Source organism: Triticum urartu, chromosome 2A (genome assembly GCF_056163025.1).
Source record: "Triticum urartu cultivar PI428250 chromosome 2A, HENAU_Tu73, whole genome shotgun sequence".
Classification (NCBI taxonomy): Eukaryota; Viridiplantae; Streptophyta; class Magnoliopsida; order Poales; family Poaceae; genus Triticum; species Triticum urartu.
This window is the reverse complement of record NC_141874.1, coordinates 490,727,793-490,746,303: the sequence shown is the minus strand read 5'-3', so window position 1 is coordinate 490,746,303 and position 18,511 is coordinate 490,727,793. Positions and strand designations below refer to the sequence as shown.

The 18,511-nt window shown below is 45.2% G+C and overlaps 1 protein-coding gene across 1 annotated transcript in view; it reads left to right on the top strand.

Annotated features, from left to right (window-relative positions):
• LOC147985585 (uncharacterized) overlaps window positions 1-18,270 on the top strand; it is a 33,687-nt gene extending 15,417 nt beyond the window's left edge. The window contains exons 2-5 of the mRNA XM_087541647.1: window positions 16,197-16,535; window positions 16,616-17,135; window positions 17,582-17,858; window positions 17,936-18,270. Of these exons, the coding sequence (XP_087397773.1) occupies window positions 16,197-16,535; window positions 16,616-17,135; window positions 17,582-17,858; window positions 17,936-18,270 (1,471 nt within the window). The remainder of the gene's footprint in view (window positions 1-16,196; window positions 16,536-16,615; window positions 17,136-17,581; window positions 17,859-17,935) is intronic.
• Window positions 18,271-18,511: the final 241 nt, after the last annotated feature.

Here is an 18,511-nt window from a genome sequence, read left to right as displayed (position 1 = left end):
GTTACTTGCCCGAGATTCGATCGTCGGTATCCCCATACCTCGTTCAATCTCGTTACCAGCAAGTCTCTTTACTCATTCCGTAACGCATGATCCTGTGGCTAATTCATTAGTCACATCGAGCTCATTATGATGATGCATTACCGAGTGGGCCCAGAGATACCTCTCCGTCACACGGAGTGACAAATCCCAGTCTCGATTCGTGCCAACTCAACAGACACTTTCGGAGATACCCGTAGCGTGCCTTTATAGCCACCCAGTTACGTTGTGACGTTTGACACACCCAAAGCATTCCTACGGTATCCGGGAGTTCCACAATCTCATGGTCTAAGGTAATGATACTTGACATTAGAAAAGCTTTAGTGGACGAACTATACGATCTTGTGCTATGCTTAGGATTGGGTCTTGTCCATCACATCATTCTCCTAATGATGTGATCCCGTTATCAACGACATCCAATGTCCATGGTCAAGAAACCATAACCATCTATTAATCAACGAGCTAGTCTACTAGAGGCTTACTAGGGACATGTTGTGGTCTATGTATTCACACATGTATTATGGTTTCCAGTTAATACAATTATAGCATGAACAATAGACAATTATCATGAACAAGGAAATACAATAATAACCATTTTATTATTGCCTCTAGGGCATATTTCCAACACAGACCTCATTTCAACTGTTTCGTCCAAGCCGGTTGGCTCCCGATGAACAGAATGTATTCCGTTGCCTCCCGATGAACACGATGCTGTTTACTCCGTTCCGACCCACCCGATTGGCTGCCGATGAACAGGATGCCTCGCTGTACGCGTTCGAGACCCCACCCATATGTACGTACGTAGCCACATTTACTTTCTTGCAACGTAGCTGTATGTACGTGTACATGATATAGACGGTACTGCGTGACATGTTACATCGGCGGCTCTACTATGACACATGTAGCTCCTTACTCGGCCATGGTTCATCGCTGCAGAGAGCCCGATCGACCAGTATGTACGTACATGTTCGCGACCAGATAGACAACCCTACGTATGGTTCGACCGAGTGGGTCCCAGCTGTCAGGGAGGATAAGGAGGCACTTCCTTGCGTGCAAAGATATAGCTGGTGGGTCCTAGCTGTCAGGAGGGAGAATCATTTTTTGCCCGTAATATGGACGCACTTCCTTCCGTGCGAAGATGTAGCTGGTGGGTCCTAGCTGTCAGGGGGAAAACATTTTTTTCAAAATACAGAGGCCCTTCTGGTGGGTCCCTGCTGTCAGGTGGAGGAATTATTATTTTGTATGTAATAAGGAGGCACTTCCTTGCTGCAGCCATGGACCCAGTGAAAGTGCAACTATCCCTAGGTGGTTTTGGTAATTCATAACAACATATAGCTCATTGAGCTAATACTATTCCAAGATAATTATTTCAGGAAAGCTCAATGATTGGCATGGCATGGATGTGAAAGTGGAACCCTCAAAATGCTAAGGACAATGGATTGGCTCAAGCTCAAAAGCTCAAGACTCTTCTTTTGATATTTTAGTGATCCAAGATCACATTGAGTCCATAGGAAAAGCCAATACTATCAAGGAGGGATGAGGTGTTGCTTAATGAGCCTCTTGCTTCATGTGCTTAATGATATGCTCCAAAACCCTCAACTACTTTCCCATATCCACAAATGACCAAAACTCTAAGCCAAACTCGGTCCTACCGATTTTTCCTATCCGGCGCCACCGAGTTTCACTTGTCTTTAGCCACTGCCAAACCCTAGCAATTCGGTCCTACCGATAAGGATCTCGGTCCCACCGAGGTGGGGTTGCAAACTCTCTGTTTCCCTTTTGTAACTTTTCGGTCTCACCGAAAGAGCGAATCGGTCCCACCGAGATTGCAATGTAAACTCAGTGTTTCCCCTTTGTAACTTTTCGGTCTCACCGAGTTTCACTCGGTCTCACCGAAAGAGCAAATCGGTCCCACCGAGTTTTCCTGACCAACTCTCTGGTTAGCTAATTACCAAATTCGGTCCCACCGAGTTTGTGTAATCGGTCTCACCGAGATTACGTTATGCCCAAACCCTAACCGAATCGGTCCCACCGAGTTGCATGTCAGTCCCACCGAAATTCCTAACGGTCACTAGGTTTACTATTTCGGTCAGACCAAGTTTATTGATTCGGTCCCACCGAGATTGGAAAACTGTGTAACGGTTGGATTTTGTGTGGAGGCTATATATACCCCTCCACCTCCTTCTCATTCAGAGAGAGAGAGCCATCAGAACACACACATCATTCCAACTCATTCGTTCTGAGAGAGAACCACCTACTCATGTGTTGAGATCAAGACATTCCATTCCTACCATATGAATCTTGATCTCTAGCCTTCCCAAGTTGCTTTCCACTCAAATCTTCTTTCCACCAAATCCAAATCCTATGAGAGAGAGTTGAGTGTTGGGGAGACTATCATTTGAAGCACAAGAGCAAGGAGTTCATCATCAACACACCATTTGTTACTTCTTGGAGAGTGGTGTCTCCTAGATTGGCTAGGTGTCACTTGGGAGCCTCCGACAAGATTGTGGAGTTGAACCAAGGAGTTTGTAAGGGCAAGGAGATCGCCTACTTCGTGAAGATCTACCGCTAGTGAGGCAAGTCCTTTGTGGGCGATGGCCATGGTGGGATAGACAAGGTTGCTTCTTCGTGGACCCTTTGTGGGTGGTTGCTTCTTCGTGGACCCTTCGTGGGTGGAGCCCTTCGTGGACTCGCGCAACCGTTGCCCTTGGGTGGAGCCCTGTGTGGACTCGCGCAACTGTTACCCTTCGTGGGTTGAAGTCTCCATCAACGTGGATGTAGGATAGCACCACCTATCCGAACCACGGGAAAAACATCCGTGTCTCCAATTGCGTTTGATCTTTCCATACCCTTCCCTTTACATCCTTGCAAGTTGCATGCTTTACTTTCCGCTGCCCATAAACTCTTTGCATGCTTGCTTGAATTGTGTGATGATTGCTTGACTTGTCCTAACATAGCTAAAATCTGCCAAGAACTAAAATTGGGAAAAGGTTAAGTTTTTATTTGGTCAAGTAGTCTAATCACCCCCCCTCTAGACATACTTCCGATCCTACAAGTGGTATCAGAGCTTTGGTCTCCATTTGCTAGATCTCCATAGCCTTTGGTGGTCATAGCCTTGGTTTCACAACCTAGGAGAGTATGGCGTCTAGCGAGGGAAATTATCACCGTAGAGGTCCTTACTTTGATGGTACTAATTTTGTTAGTTGGAAGCACAAAATGAAAATGCATATTCTTGGACATAACCCCGCCGTTTGGGCTATTGTGTGTGTTGGTTTGCAAGGTGACTTCTTTGATGGGAGAGAACCAAACTGTGAAGCTACCGCGGATGAGTTGAAGATGTTGCAATACAATGCTCAAGCTTGTGATATTCTCTTCAACGGATTGTGCCCCAAAGAATTCAACAAAATCAGCTGCCTTGAGAATGCAAAGGAAATTTGGGACACTTTGATTGATATGCACGAAGGCACCGACTCCGTCAAGGAATCCAAGTTGGATGTGCTTCAAAGCCAACTTGACAAGTTCAAGATGAAGGATGGTGAAGGTGTCGCTGAAATGTACTCTAGGCTTGCTCTCATCACAAATGAGATTGCCGGCTTAGGAAGTGAAGAGATGACCGATAAATTCATCATCAAGAAGATCCTAAGAGCCTTGGATGGAAAATATGATACCGTGTGCACATTGATCCAAATGATGCCCAATTACAAAGATCTCAAGCCAACGGAGGTGATTGGAAGAATTGTTGCTCATGAGATGTCACTTAAGGATAAAGAGGAACTTCACAACAAATCAAGTGGTGCCTATAAAGCCTCATGTGAAGCCCCTACATCATCAAGTGAGAAACAAGACTTCAATGAAGAATTGAGCTTAATGGTGAAGAACTTCAACAAGTTCTACAAGAATAGAAGCAAAGATAGAAGCTCCAAATCAAGGTCCTACAATGACAAAAGATCTTCAAGTCGAGAGCGAAACTGTTACAATTGTGGAAGACCCGGACACTATTCCAATGAGTGTACGGCTCCCTACAAGAGAACAGAAGATTCTCCAAAAGGAAGAAGCAAAGGATCACCACCAAGAGAGAGAAGGAGTAGAGATGATCGTTATGAACGAAGATACTCACGGAGAAGCAAGGATTCGGAAAGGAAGGAAAAATCATCAAGGAGCTACACAAGACGAAGACATCAAGCTCATGTTGGTGAATGGGTATCCGACTCCGACTCCGACAGCCACTCCGAGAGAAGTTATCACTCCAACTCCGAAGATACTCAAGATGAAGGTGTTGCCGGTCTAGCACTGGTGTCAACCAACTCCTACGACATATTTGACTCACCAAATGAGGGAATTGGAAGATGCTTCATGACCAAAGGTCCTAAGGTAACACACCCCGAGTATGTTGATTTCAATAGTGATGAAGATGACTTGTTAGGAGATGATTTGCTTAGCGACAACTCTAGTGATGAATACTATGATAATCATGCTAATCAAGATAAAACGAATGACAATGATAAGGAGAAGATTGAGGCTCTAACTAAAGAACTAAAAACTCTTAAGTTAGCTCATGACACTATCTTCAAAGATCACCGAGAACTTTTAAGAGCTCATGAGAAACTACGCTTTGAAAAGCTCAATCTTGAGCAAGAGCATGAGTTCTTAAAGGCAATCAATGATGATCTCCGCAAGAAAAGTTCTTCTTACATTGCCAAGCGTTTACTCTTATCCACTTACATGGCTCAAGTCAAGACTAGTAACAAGAAAGATTCCTCCTCTAGTAGTAACAATGATCATGCTAAATCCAATATTGTTGCTTCTAGTAGTTCTCTTGATTCCACTAATGATTCTCTTAGCCAAGTTACACTTGAGCAAGAAAATAGCTTATTAAAGGGAATTATAGAGAAAGGAGTGTACAAAAGCCTTGCCGGGAGTAAGCAATTCGAGGAAATTGTGCGCAAGCAAGGAATGCACCGGAAGAATCAAGGTGTTGGTTTTGAACGAAAATTCAATGCCAATGGAGTTGAATGGGAAGAAGATCAATACCCCAAGACAAAGTTTGTCCCTCAACAAGAGAAGTATACTTCTTTCAAAGGGACACAAGCTCAAGATGATCTTCCACCACAAGACTACGAGCAAAAAGGCAAGGACAAGCTTCAAGAGGAAATTGATGCATTTGAAGAAGCTCCTAAGACCTTAGTCAAGTGGATTCCCAAGACTACTTCAAGTTCCACCTCATCAAGTACGACTACAACTCCAAGGATTCCCATCAAGATGATGTGGATCCAAAAGAAGAAGAACTAGAGAGTTCTTGAGGGTGACTCCGCCAACATACTTCACTCTTATCATTTTGGCAAGAACAAGTGCAATCAACTTCCACATCTTGCACTAGTTCAAGGAGTCACAAACCCTCTTGTTGGTAAGACAAGGGACAAGGTAACCTAAAAGTTTTCATGGACATCATCTTTTGTGTACATCAGTGTATGTCTATGGATATCCTTGTTTGTTTCTTGTGGGACTAACCCATGTAGGTATTGAAAGTGCAATTCACTCAAATGGATAGCTCCAAAAGATCTACATCAACATTGAGCATCCACATCTTCAATATCTACGTGAAGTCATCATCGACAAAATCCAAGGTTAGTTCATCCCTCTTAGGGGGGATATCACATCTAGGGGGAGCTTTACTCTAAGACTTGAGCTAAAGCAACTCGAAAGATGTGAACAAAACAATGCTTTATGTAAAAGTGGTAACCCCACTTGGGCTTAAACGATGAGTATGACCTACGATCAAGTGTTCTCACTTGACTCCTAAGTCAATATACTCATATATAGATGACCTAGTCATCGCAAATTGCTTGATAGATGCTAGAATTGGTTGTGCATGCCTTGCCACATATTTCATTTGCCATCTTATTGTGTGAGCATGCCGATTGCATATTTTACTCATTCAAGGACATCCACTTGTTGCTTTGATTGTTCGGTTTTATTTATTTTTGCCAAATGGATGGACAAGAATGCCTAAGAACCTCCTCTAGCTATCTATGCTTTTCTCATCTCAAACTCTATTCATGCTGCATCACAAAATTTGATTAAGTCAGATTCGAACCACTCTGTGTGAGGAGCGCTCGGAGTCCCCGATTCGTCATAGACTTAAACTTCCAAAACCTCTTTATGAATCTCGGTCTGACCGATACTCCATTTTCGGTCCTACCGAGTTCATTAAGTTGATCTAGGTTTTCGATCTCGGTGCAACTGATTTGAACTTTTCGGTCACATCGAGTTGCAATAACTGCACATAATTTTGCATCTCGGTGCCACCGAGTTGTTCCACTCGGTCACACCGACAGGGTCAGGCTATATATAGTGACAGGCATAATTTTGGAAATTTCTCCGAAACCTCCTCGCCCGCGCGATAGCCTGCTCTGCCTTCGAGGTCTCCGGATCGTCTTCTTGCCGCCAGCAGCCTCCTGTCGCTGGTCTCCGCCGCCGTCAACGGATTTCTGCCCCGCCGTTGCCTCCGTAGCAAGTCCACGCCGAACTAGGGTATGGACTTGATCTTTGTGCTATTCCTCAATCTGATTCCTAGCACATTGTGATCATATTGTTTCTGGCCACGTTTGATAAACTTCTATCCAGTCAAAACACTCGTAGATTAGGCTTAATTCGAAAATTTTAGGGTTAGGTTTCCGCTGAAACCATCTCAGACCCACCGAGTTGAAAAACTCGGTCCCACCGATCTGGCTTTTGCCATTGCACAAGTGAAACTCGGTCTGGCCGAGAATAACTTATCGGTGCGACCGATTTTTGAATTCTGTGAAACCCTAGCAGTCTCGGTGCCACCGAACTGTGACTCGGTCTGACCGAGTTCACCAGTTCTGGTGCCAAAACTGCTTCGGTGTCACCGAGTTTGAAAATCGGTAGATCCGAGATGCTTTCTGTGGAAAACTAAAACTAAGTTTTTGAATTAATCTTTTGTAAAAATCTCTGCCTTTTGTGATGCTCATCCACTCTATCTTATCCATAATCTATTCACAGGGTCAGCAGTCAGTTTGCAGCATGTCTGATCAAAGTGACAGCCAGAATGTGTCTGAGCAGCAAGTTGTGATGAGTGAGGGCACTAGCCCCTCAAGTTCTTCTGATGATGGCAGCAGGAGCACCCCCAGCAATCTGCCTAAGGCTGCCACACGTCAAAGGAAGAAGAGAACGTCTAATTCTGAGGATGAAGACTATGTGGCAGAGGAAGAGGCCACCTCCAAGAGAGTTGAGCCAACTCAAGGCTCAAAGCCGGGCCTGAAAATTAAAAGGCCAGCAGGCAGGCAGCCCATGTCAAAGGCTAGATCCTCCACTGAGAAGCCTGCTCCCATTGAGCCCGTTGCAGCTGAGGGCAAGAAGAGAAAGGAGAGAGTAAAGAAGACTGTAGCCAAAGTGCTTGGGAGAGCCTCCATCATGGTAGAAGAGGAGGAGGAAGAAGAGGCAGCTGCACCAGTGCCCAAGGCAGCCAAACTCATGGGAGATGCCATAAGGTCAGGAACAGCTGCATCCAAGCCCAAGGAAGCACCCAAGGCTGCATCTAAGCCTAAGACAACACTAAAGAGAAACACAAGGAGTATACCAGCTGCAGAAAAGAACAAGGCCCCAATGCCTGAAGCTATCGAAGAAGAAGAAGAGAGTGTCCTTAGAAAGCTCAAGCCCAAGATCCCAGACCACAACGATGCTCATCCCGTGGCTGAGGATATGAAGCTCAGGAGAGACTCAGGGCTAAGGAAATGGAGAGAAGCAGATCCATATGCTTCTAGGAGAAGGACTGCGGTGGATTACAGATTTCATACCAAGGAGCAACAAGACTTTTATGAGACTGTTTTGCTTGACAAGAAGCCAATCATTTGTGACATGAGATGGGTGGACTGGACCTATATCAAGGAGAATGAAGAGTACTACCCAGGAGTTCAGGACAACTTTAGGGCGTGTGGAGTAGAGGACTTTGTTGGGCAGAAGCTCACAAAGTGGAACGAAGAACTCATCATGCAGTTCTACTCCACAGCACACTTTTATCCGGATGGCAAGATTACATGGATGTCTGAGGGTACAAGGTACCAATCCACAGTGGCTGAGTGGGCACAGATCATTAATGCCCCAGAAGAGCAGGATGATGACTTGGACATTTACGCCAAGAAGAAGATGGATCATAACTCCATGTCCAACATGTACAAGGAGATCCCGAATGAAGCACTTGACACATTCAAGTTTGGCTTAGTACATTATCTGCTCTCAGGATTGCCTACGATCAATTGGATACTAAGGCATACTCTACTGCCCAAGTCTGGAGATCACAAGATGATCAGAGGTCACACGATCAACTTGCTTCATGTCTTTGACGTGCCTCAGAAATTCAAGGTCATGAGTCTCATTGTGGAAACCATTAAGAGGACAGCTGCAGATCAGAAGAGGAGTTGTGGGTATGCCCCACAGATTCAGGAGCTCATCAACTCCAAGATGGGCACGGGCATATATTTGTTGGATAAGGAACACCTGCCCATCCGTCCAGAGTTCGAGGACAATGAAGTTGTGATGACTGAGAACGAGCCATCGTCTGCACAAGCTTTTGCAAAGAAGGAGAAGGCGAAGAAGGAAAAAGCTGCCAGGATGCCTACTCAAGAGGAGGCATCTGATTACTTCTTGAAGACCAAACAAGAGCAGCTTGGTTACTTGATTGCATCCACGCTGAGAATTGAGCAAAGTCTGGCCAACCTCACTAAGAATCAGCAGAGCCTAGAGAGGATCATGGAACAGAAGTTCTATGACTTGGATGTCAAGGTAACAGAAGTTCAGTCTGTAGTGGAGCAGCTCCAGGAGGACATGAATGAGAGGAGAGGCAGGACCACGACTCATGCTTTTTCTAGAGTGCCACGAGGTCCGAGGTCGTCTGCACTGCCAGTTGCTGACACCAGAGCCACTACTTCAGCACCAGCTACAGCCTCTGCTCCAGCATCTACTTCAGCTCCAACTCCAGCGACTACTTCAACATCTACAGAAGCCTTCGTCCTAGGAGTGATTCGGACTCCACCACCACCTGAAGATCAAGCCTGAGCGTCGACTTAGCACTATGCATTTTCTAGGAACTTTTTGGTAACTTGTTGCCAAAGGGGGAGAAGATGTATAGATCATAGGCTTCGAGAGAGAGAGAGAGAGTGTTGCTTTTCTCTCTTGTTTTATTTGGTGGTTTCTTCGAACTTTGTTTGCTTTTGAGTGCTTGATACTACGTTATGCCTGTGAGACATTGATGATCATGTGTTTGATCATAAGCTACACTTAATGTTTGCTTAATGCTTGCTTATATATTATCATTCTATCTATCGTTTGTGATCATTCACTATTCTTGGTGATGAGTGCATGTATTTCAATCTTATCATTTTGAGCGCTCCACCAAGATGTATGTGACATGGAAGAGTAACCCATGATTCTAACTCTTTGTGCATTTGCAGTCCAAAGCAAATTTTAAATATGCACAAATTTAGGGGGAGCTCTTACTTATCACATACTTCTCAAAGCGACGATATATTTCATTCTTATTATCATTTGTCGAAGCTTTGATCTATATGTTGTCATCAATTACCAAAAAGGGGGAGATTGAAAGTGCAACTATCCCTAGGTGGTTTTGGTAATTCATAACAACATATAGCTCATTGAGCTAATACTATTCCAAGATAATTATTTTAGGAAAGCTCAATGATTGGCATGGCATGGATGTGAAAGTGGAACCCTCAAAATGCTAAGGACAATGGATTGGCTCAAGCTCAAAAGCTCAATACTCTTCTTTTTATATTTTAGTGATCCAAGATCACATTGAGTCCATAGGAAAAGCCAATACTATCAAGGAGGGATGAGGTGTTGCTTAATGAGCCTCTTGCTTCATGTGCTTAATGATATGCTCCAAAACCCTCAACTACTTTCCCATATCCACAAATGACCAAAACTCTAAGCCAAACTCGGTCCTACCGATTTTTCCTATCCGGCGCCACCGAGTTTCACTTGTCTTTAGCCACTGCCAAACCCTAGCAATTCGGTCCTACCGATAAGGATCTCGGTCCCACCGAGATGGGGTTGCAAACTCTCTGTTTCCCTTTTGTAACTTTTCGGTCTCACCGAAAGAGCGAATCGGTCCCACCGAGATTGCAATGTAAACTCAGTGTTTCCCCTTTGTAACTTTTCGGTCTCACCGAGTTTCACTCGGTCTCACCGAAAGAGCAAATCGGTCCCACCGAGTTTTCCTGACCAACTCTCTGGTTAGCTAATTACCAAATTCGGTCCCACCGAGTTTGTGTAATCGGTCTCACCGAGATTACGTTATGCCCAAACCCTAACCGAATCGGTCCCACCGAGTTGCATGTCAGTCCCACCGAAATTCCTAACGGTCACTAGGTTTACTATTTCGGTCAGACCGAGTTTATTGATTCGGTCCCACCGAGATTGGAAAACTGTGTAACGGTTGGATTTTGTGTGGAGGCTATATATACCCCTCCACCTCCTTCTCATTCAGAGAGAGAGCCATCAGAACACACACATCATTCCAACTCATTCGTTCTGAGAGAGAACCACCTACTCATGTGTTGAGATCAAGACATTCCATTCCTACCATATGAATCTTGATCTCTAGCCTTCCCAAGTTGCTTTCCACTCAAATCTTCTTTCCACCAAATCCAAATCCTATGAGAGAGAGTTGAGTGTTGGGGAGACTATCATTTGAAGCACAAGAGCAAGGAGTTCATCATCAACACACCATTTGTTACTTCTTGGAGAGTGGTGTCTCCTAGATTGGCTAGGTGTCACTTGGGAGCCTCCGACAAGATTGTGGAGTTGAACCAAGGAGTTTGTAAGGGCAAGGAGATCGCCTACTTCGTGAAGATCTACCGTTAGTGAGGCAAGTCCTTCGTGGGCGATGGCCATGGTGGGATAGACAAGGTTGCTTCTTCGTGGACCCTTTGTGGGTGGTTGCTTCTTCATGGACCCTTCGTGGGTGGAGCCCTTCGTGGACTCGCACAACCGTTGCCCTTGGGTGGAGCCCTGTGTGGACTCGCGCAACCGTTACCCTTCGTGGGTTGAAGTCTCCATCAACGTGGATGTAGGATAGCACCACCTATCCAAACCACGGGAAAAACATCCGTGTCTCCAATTGCGTTTGATCTTTCCATACCCTTCCCTTTACATTCTTGCAAGTTGCATGCTTTACTTTCCGCTGCCCATAAACTCTTTGCATGCTTGCTTGAATTGTGTGATGATTGCTTGACTTGTCCTAACATAGCTAAAATCTGCCAAGAACTAAAATTGGGAAAAGGTTAAGTTTTTATTTGGTCAAGTAGTCTAATCACCCCCCTCTAGACATACTTCCGATCCTACACACAGCTGTCAGCCTCTCCACGTACAATCCTCTTCTGACGGAAGTTGTTTCTTAACCACGTTAACCACACCGCACTGAGAGCACCAAGGCGGTGGCAATGGTGTGGCCTAGGAAGGGAATGACCTAGAGCCGGGAAAGACTCATCGGTTGTTTCCCACGCGGAGGGGAGTATGAGGGTTTACTGGTTCGGCTGCAGTGTGAGGCTGCCGTCGCCGGAGAATAACATGAGGTCTTGTGAGTACAGGGATGGCCAGTCCAGCGATGGGAGTAGGGTGGGGCGGTGAGGCCTGCGCGACAGCACAGCTGGCCACCGGAGGCAGGAGCAGGCGGCACGGCCGACGTTGGTTTGGGCGGCTGGAACAAGAGGACCAGAGGTTGAAGAAGCACGACGGCTGTTGGATGGACATCGTATGATCACTCCAGCTAGAATCGTTTATATTGACTAAGTTGACAAAGCCCTGCATCCGCGTCAACTTATTAGGCCCACAAGCCAGCCTACAAATATGGTGGGTCCCAACTAGCAGGGGGAGGATTCATTTTTTTGTGTAATAAGGAGACACTTCCTTGCGTGTGAAGATATAAGTGGTGGGTTCGAGCTGTTAGTGGGAGGAACATTTTTTTCGCGAAATACAGAGGCCCTTCCTGTGGGTCTCCGCTGTCAGGTGGAGGAATCATTATTTTGCACGTAATTAGGAGGCACTTCCTTGCATGCGGCCATGGACCCAGCTATCAGCCTCTCCACGTACAGTCCTCTTCCGCTGGATGTCGCTCGTTGACCACATTGACCACGCTGCGCTGAGAGCACTAGGGTGGTGGACGACAACAAGGCCTAGGAAGGGAACGACATGGAGCCGGGGAAGACTACACAGTTGTTTCCCACGTGGAGGGGTGTACGAGGGTTTACTCGTTAGTCTACCGTCGCCGGACAATAGTAGCAGGTGTGGGTGAGTAGAGGGATGGCCAGGCCAGCGATGGGAGTAGGGTGGGGTGGTGAGTCCTGCACGGCAACAGAGCCGACCACGGGAGGCAGGAGCAAGCAACAGCAGCACAACACCAATAGAGATGACAAAGCTCAATCATATGGATGAAATCTATGGGCCGGTACCAACCTTTGTCAGGAAGCTTTTCTATAGAGCATGCAAATGAATCACTTCTCCGGAACCACCCGTTATTATCTACGGTGGTTGCCATGCTTACTATAAACTCCTCGATTAGTTTAATGTTTCCAACATCTTCTTGTACAGTTCCACTAAAATATATGTTATCTTCAAACAAGATCCTTGTTTGCACAAGTAGAGATAATTATATATTACATTAAGAGTGGCATCAAATCACAGTGACAAAACAATTGCTCATTCCAGCCAAAGCAATAAATTAAGATGCAAACCTATATCATTACTTGTGTCATCACAGTTCCAGTGCTTCATTACAACACCGGGAGTTGATTTTTGTTCTTGTTCCGCTTGTTCTTCCCCTTCATCACTTGGTTTAATAACAGACAAGCTTCACCTTGAATGTAAGATTTGGCATGTCAATTATGGAGCACAAGTATAGCTCTAAACAACAACATTACTTTTCTGATGACAGTAGCAAAATACAAGCCAACAGTTGTGAAATATCATTATCTTACCTCAATGGGATATTACGGTGCACATACAGATTGGAAGTCTGGTCTTCTTTTGTGCAGTTCACTAAAATCAAGCAACCTTACCGTATAAGTAGCACAACATATGAAAGCACACTGCACAATCATGTGGAAGAAGGCCATTACTGACCTCTCATGATGCGGAATTCAAACAACTCACAAGAAGAAGATCTGAAACAAATTTACTAACACAAATAGGAAGTCAGATCTCCTCTTGTGCAGTTCCACTAAGATCAAGCAATCAAGCAACGTTGTCGGTGTGACATTTTAGTTGAACTACACAAAACACTCTTAAAGCAAAAGTGTTTTGTGCAGTGCAACAAAAGGTCGCAATATGTCGTGGGTTTGTCACGGAAGATGTCCTCGTGAAAGGACTTAGTAGTGGAGCCATCGCAACAGGTTAGCTTAAAGGGGTTAAACCGGACAAGGGGACACGGGAGTTTATACTAGTCCAGCCCCTTCGATGAAGGTAAAAGCCTATGTCTAGTTGTGATTGGTATTGCTAGGGTTTCGAAGGCCAGGGAGAGAATCCGCTTTGTCTGGCTTTTGAGTTGTTGTTGTCTGTCTCTAAACCGCGGCCGGGTCGTCCCTTTATATACATAGGTTGACGCCCGCCGGGCTACAGAGTCCCGAAGCCGGTTTATAAACGTATCCGGTTCGGCCTCTCTCTTTCTATCTTACTATACAAGTTACATGACTGGGCCGGTTTACATTTACATACTGTAACTCACCTTTGGGCCCTCCGTAAAGCGCCAACATCTTTACATCTTCATGGGCTTCTAATCTTCAAAGAGTCAACCCGGCTACCCAAGGCCGGTTTACCTCCGGTAGTAATATCCCCAACATTAGGCCCCAGATTGGTTTGAACTTGTTCATGTCAATCTTCCACACTTTAGAAAAAATCTTCTCTCTTGTCTTCGTTTTTGATCTTGTAAACCGCCGTGATGTCATACTTCAAAATTATGATAAACTGTCCTGACGTCATCCATCTGTTGATATCGGAGATTTCCTTCATTTAATATATATCCAGTTGTCGAGGCGACACCTTTATTAACTTATCCATTTTTTGGACTCCTCAACTCCCGCACTTGCCATTTTTCACTTCGCCTTATAAATAGGACCGAGGGGTCATTTTCACCGTTCCCCCCCGTGCCTCTTCGCATCGTCTTCCTCGCGCCGCTCAGCCTCTGGAACTCCGCCGCCACCGTCGACCGTCGTTTCTGCTCTGACCTCGGTCGCTGCATCGCCCTGAATGCACCAGAGAACTGCGGCGCCCTTCCGCTTCCTCACTAGCTCCGGTAAGTTCTCTGCTTTTTTCACCATAGATCTGTTCTAGGGTTTCGATATTCCTCGCAGTTCTTCCGAAGTTCACTAGTGCTATTCTTCCATGTTCTTCCTTTAATAGATGGACACTTCATGCTTGATACATCTCTTACCATAGCTTACCTACCATGATCATCACAAATCTTTATGCACAAAGAACTGATCTGTCTGTCAAAAATTGCTTCAGTTCTGCACCCCTTGAAGATCCAATTATTTTTGCTTTTCTGTCTTATCTCTAGATCCAAAAGTTTTATACATCATTGTGAAATCTGTTTCTCCTCGCACCAATATAAGCAATTTGATATTGGATAAATAGTCTATGCCATTATCCCTCTGATAAACCGGAAGAGCATGTTACCTTCATAATTACGCTCCGGTTTAACAGTGTCTGATCAATCCTGCGCCAGCATTACCTTCTTTCTCATCATACTAGTCTCCGGGTTGTACCATTTATTATATTAGTACGTTTCTTACTCCCTTATCTCTTGTGTATGATCATGCATAATTTATAAACCGGCCTTTCATTTTCAGTTTGTTCGCTTTGCAATGGCCAAACAATTCACTGCCTGCAACTGGGCTCGTTCCCGGGTTATTGAGGCTCAACTGGATGAGATGGTTAGCATCGGCTCTCTGCCTAAGAAAACTGAGATCAAATGGCGAGCCCCAGGAACTGAGAATCCTCCAACCCCAAGACAAGGCTAAGTGGTAATCTTTGTTGACCATATAGGCCATGGTTTCAAACCGCCAGGGTCAAAATTTTATCGAGATGTGCTCGCCAGCTTCCAACTGCATCCACAAGATATTGGTCCCAATTCAGTCTCCAACTTATGCAATTTCCAAGTCTTCTGTGAAGCCTATTTACAGGAAGAACCAACTGCAGAATTGTTCCGGGATTTCTTTCACTTAAACCGGCGCACAGAGTTTGTGAATGGCCCGAATACAGAGCTTGGTGGTGTTTTGATTCAAAAGCGGAAAGAAGTGGAATTTCCTCATGCCAAACACCATAGCCACCCAAAGGAATGGAACCAAACATGGTTCTATTGCAGAGACACTTCGCCTGAAGATGAGAATCCCCTCCCGGCTTCCAAGATCATAGATTATCCAATACGCACCCAATGCCACAACGCCTGAGCTCCTCAGAAAGGGAAAAATATGCTCCTCAAATCGCCAAGCTCCAGGCCTTTATGGCAAATGGTTTAACAGGTGTGGATTTTGTATGCTGTTGGATATCCTGGAGTATCTTGCCGCTAAGCCGGCGTCCCGGTTTAATGTGCGAATATACCGGTGAGGTTGACGATCCTCAACGCCACTGCAACATCCAATTATCTGAGGAAGAAATTATTGAAGGTGTAAAGAAAGATTCTGAACGAATCAGAACTGGTCTGTAGTCAAACCGGCCTGAGTCCCTTCTACACCAAGAACAAACCGCCTGCTATAAGCATTACACTTCCTCTTCATATCTAATATCTTTGACTTATACAAGCTATAACCCTTCTTCTTTATATGTATAGGGTGATGACCCCTTCTTGAAATGGAAATCCATAGAAAAAGCGGCAAAGCCAACTAGAGACAAAGTGGCCAAGCCAACCCGCCCGAAGACCAAAGCCGTAAAACGGACGTCAAAGCGGAAAACGGCTGACCGGATTAATATGGAGCTTGATGATGATACTGATGACCCAGAAGCTGAGGTAGAACTTGACTCACTTGGATCTCTTTTTATGCATCTTGTTAACAATGATCTTCCTCAGGAGGAGGCCGAAGCTAGTCAGGCTGAGGACGTAGAGGTAATTACCCTTTCCTCCGGTTCAGACTCTTGCCAACACAAAAACCTCACCAAACAATCCGGAAAGTAAGCTTTTCTCATCATCTTGCTCACTTGGATCCAACATTTATTTTGAAGACTCAACAACATGAGGCTCGCCGGACAACTTGGCACAATGGCCAACAGGTCACCTCTACCAGTTTACCTGATACTCCGGTTCGGAAGCGTCGGTCTGAGGTCTCTCCTACTTCTGACCATTCTTACCCCAAGGTAGGTTATTTTAGACAGCCTCTTAATCCGTCCGATTCAAATTATCAGGTGACACCTCCTTCCTCTTTTGGTGAATTGACAGCAACTCAACTCCCCCCTTTGAAAACTGTGGCTGGGTGAGTTACAAAAAACCTTTCCTTTCAATGCGCCCTACATCTTTTGAACAAGATGTTAACCCTTTTAATTCTGTTTGCAGGGCCAAAGCCAGACCCAGCAAGAAAGCTCGGGTCACCAATCCGCCAGAAGACCCTGTTGCTGAAGAAGAAGAACCAAGAGTTGAACCGGAGCAAACAGGTGAACCAGAAGGCCTCCATCCTAAAACAACGTTTGATGATCCGCCCCTTGACGGCCAACATACTGACGAACCCACAGATGCTGAGCCTGCCGCCCCTGATGCTGAACCGGCAGAACCAAACCGGGCCAATCCAATGAAAGACACTGAAATTCCACCATCATCCGCCCAAAATCCTGAAGGCCAAGGCGATGACGTTATTATTACTGGAGCCGGCCACAGTTCTCCTGGTCATCCCGTCATTTTGGTTCAGCATAGTGCCAAAGAAGAGCAAATTGCCAGGGATAAAGGTAAATGGAGCAGCGACTTATCAAACTATGCTCATCTTAACGCTGATGAGCTTCATTCCGGCTTCTTGAACCGTCTGCACTCAAACCGGGATTATGAAGCCGGTTTGGTGAATTTGATGAAAGAACGATATGAGGTAACTTCTTCTCCCTTGCACATTGATTTATAGCTGAAATACTATTCCAAGTAGCCCCCAAGAGCCATTTTATGATTGTCAATCATAAACCGGGTCTTTGTAACACTTTAAGCATCCCATCATTAATCCTTGCCAAGGCGTGTCTTCAATCATAAATAAAACTCATGTTTGAAAAATGAGATAACATTCTGTAGCATAGCCCCCAAAGGCCGGTTTAACTTGGCAAGTTAATCCGGTTTTTAATCCACACCGCCAGTTTAGAACAAACGTACATTAGCCTCCAAGTGTCAAGGATAATGCTTGCATTGTTCTGGAGACTTGCATAGAAGGTAGTATTTGAGAGCAAATAAGCATTAGCCCCCAAGTATGAAGTGGATAACTTGTTATATGCTTTATACTTAGTGCATATATATGTTGTTTTGTTGAAGATACCTTCATTGTTGCAGGCTGAACTGAGAAGCAAAGATGCCAAAAACTCTGACTTGCAAGAAAATGTGAAGTCGCAACAAGCCGAAGCTGCAAAAGCCAAAGAGGAGTTGACCCAGGCCCTGGCCGGAATGGAAAAATTGAAAGAATCCTTCAATCAAGATCGTGCTGCATGGGAAACAAAAAAAGCCGGTTTGACCAAAAGAGCCGTAGATGCCGAGGAAGCCCTGAAACCGGTGGCTGAAGAACTAGCCGGTTTGAAGCGCCAAATCAACGCTATGACCTCTGCTATCTTTGGTAAGTATCTGCTTATGTATGTTGCATCAGTCAATGAATCTTAAAACTGACCACGATGTTGAAAAAATCTTTGGCAGGAACTCGGATCACTCATCTTGGTGCAGATATGCGGATGAAGCTCAAAGCGGCATACACATTGGTTGAGCAGCTATACTCTGGATCTCAGAGAGCCATTAGTACAGCAGCTTATAACAAACCGGCACCAACATTGATTAAGGAAACACTTGAGAAGCTGGGCATGTTACCGGCGCGTATTGCCGAGTTGAAAAGAGCCGCTGCAAGAGCCGGAGCATTAACTGCCCTTATTCGAGCCAAGGCCTGGATTCCAGATCTTGAAGCGGAGGATATCATTAAAGGGTATCCAAGCGTTAAAGAAGACGGCTCAAACTTTGACAATGATGATCTTCGGTAGTTGACCAAACAGATGCGGCCAGTGGCCAGCAAATTAGCTGAAGACACCGATTTGTCCCATTTTCAACCGTTTTATGATGCAGAAGGGAAAAGACAGCCGGCCGAGATCCATGAAGTCGAAGAACTTGTGCCTCCGATTCGTAAGCACACTTATGCCCCTGATATTAACCCTTCTGATCTAATCCATGAAGAAGCAGTATTCCGAGCTTTAACCAGAATCGATTGGTCAACGGCTGATTTCC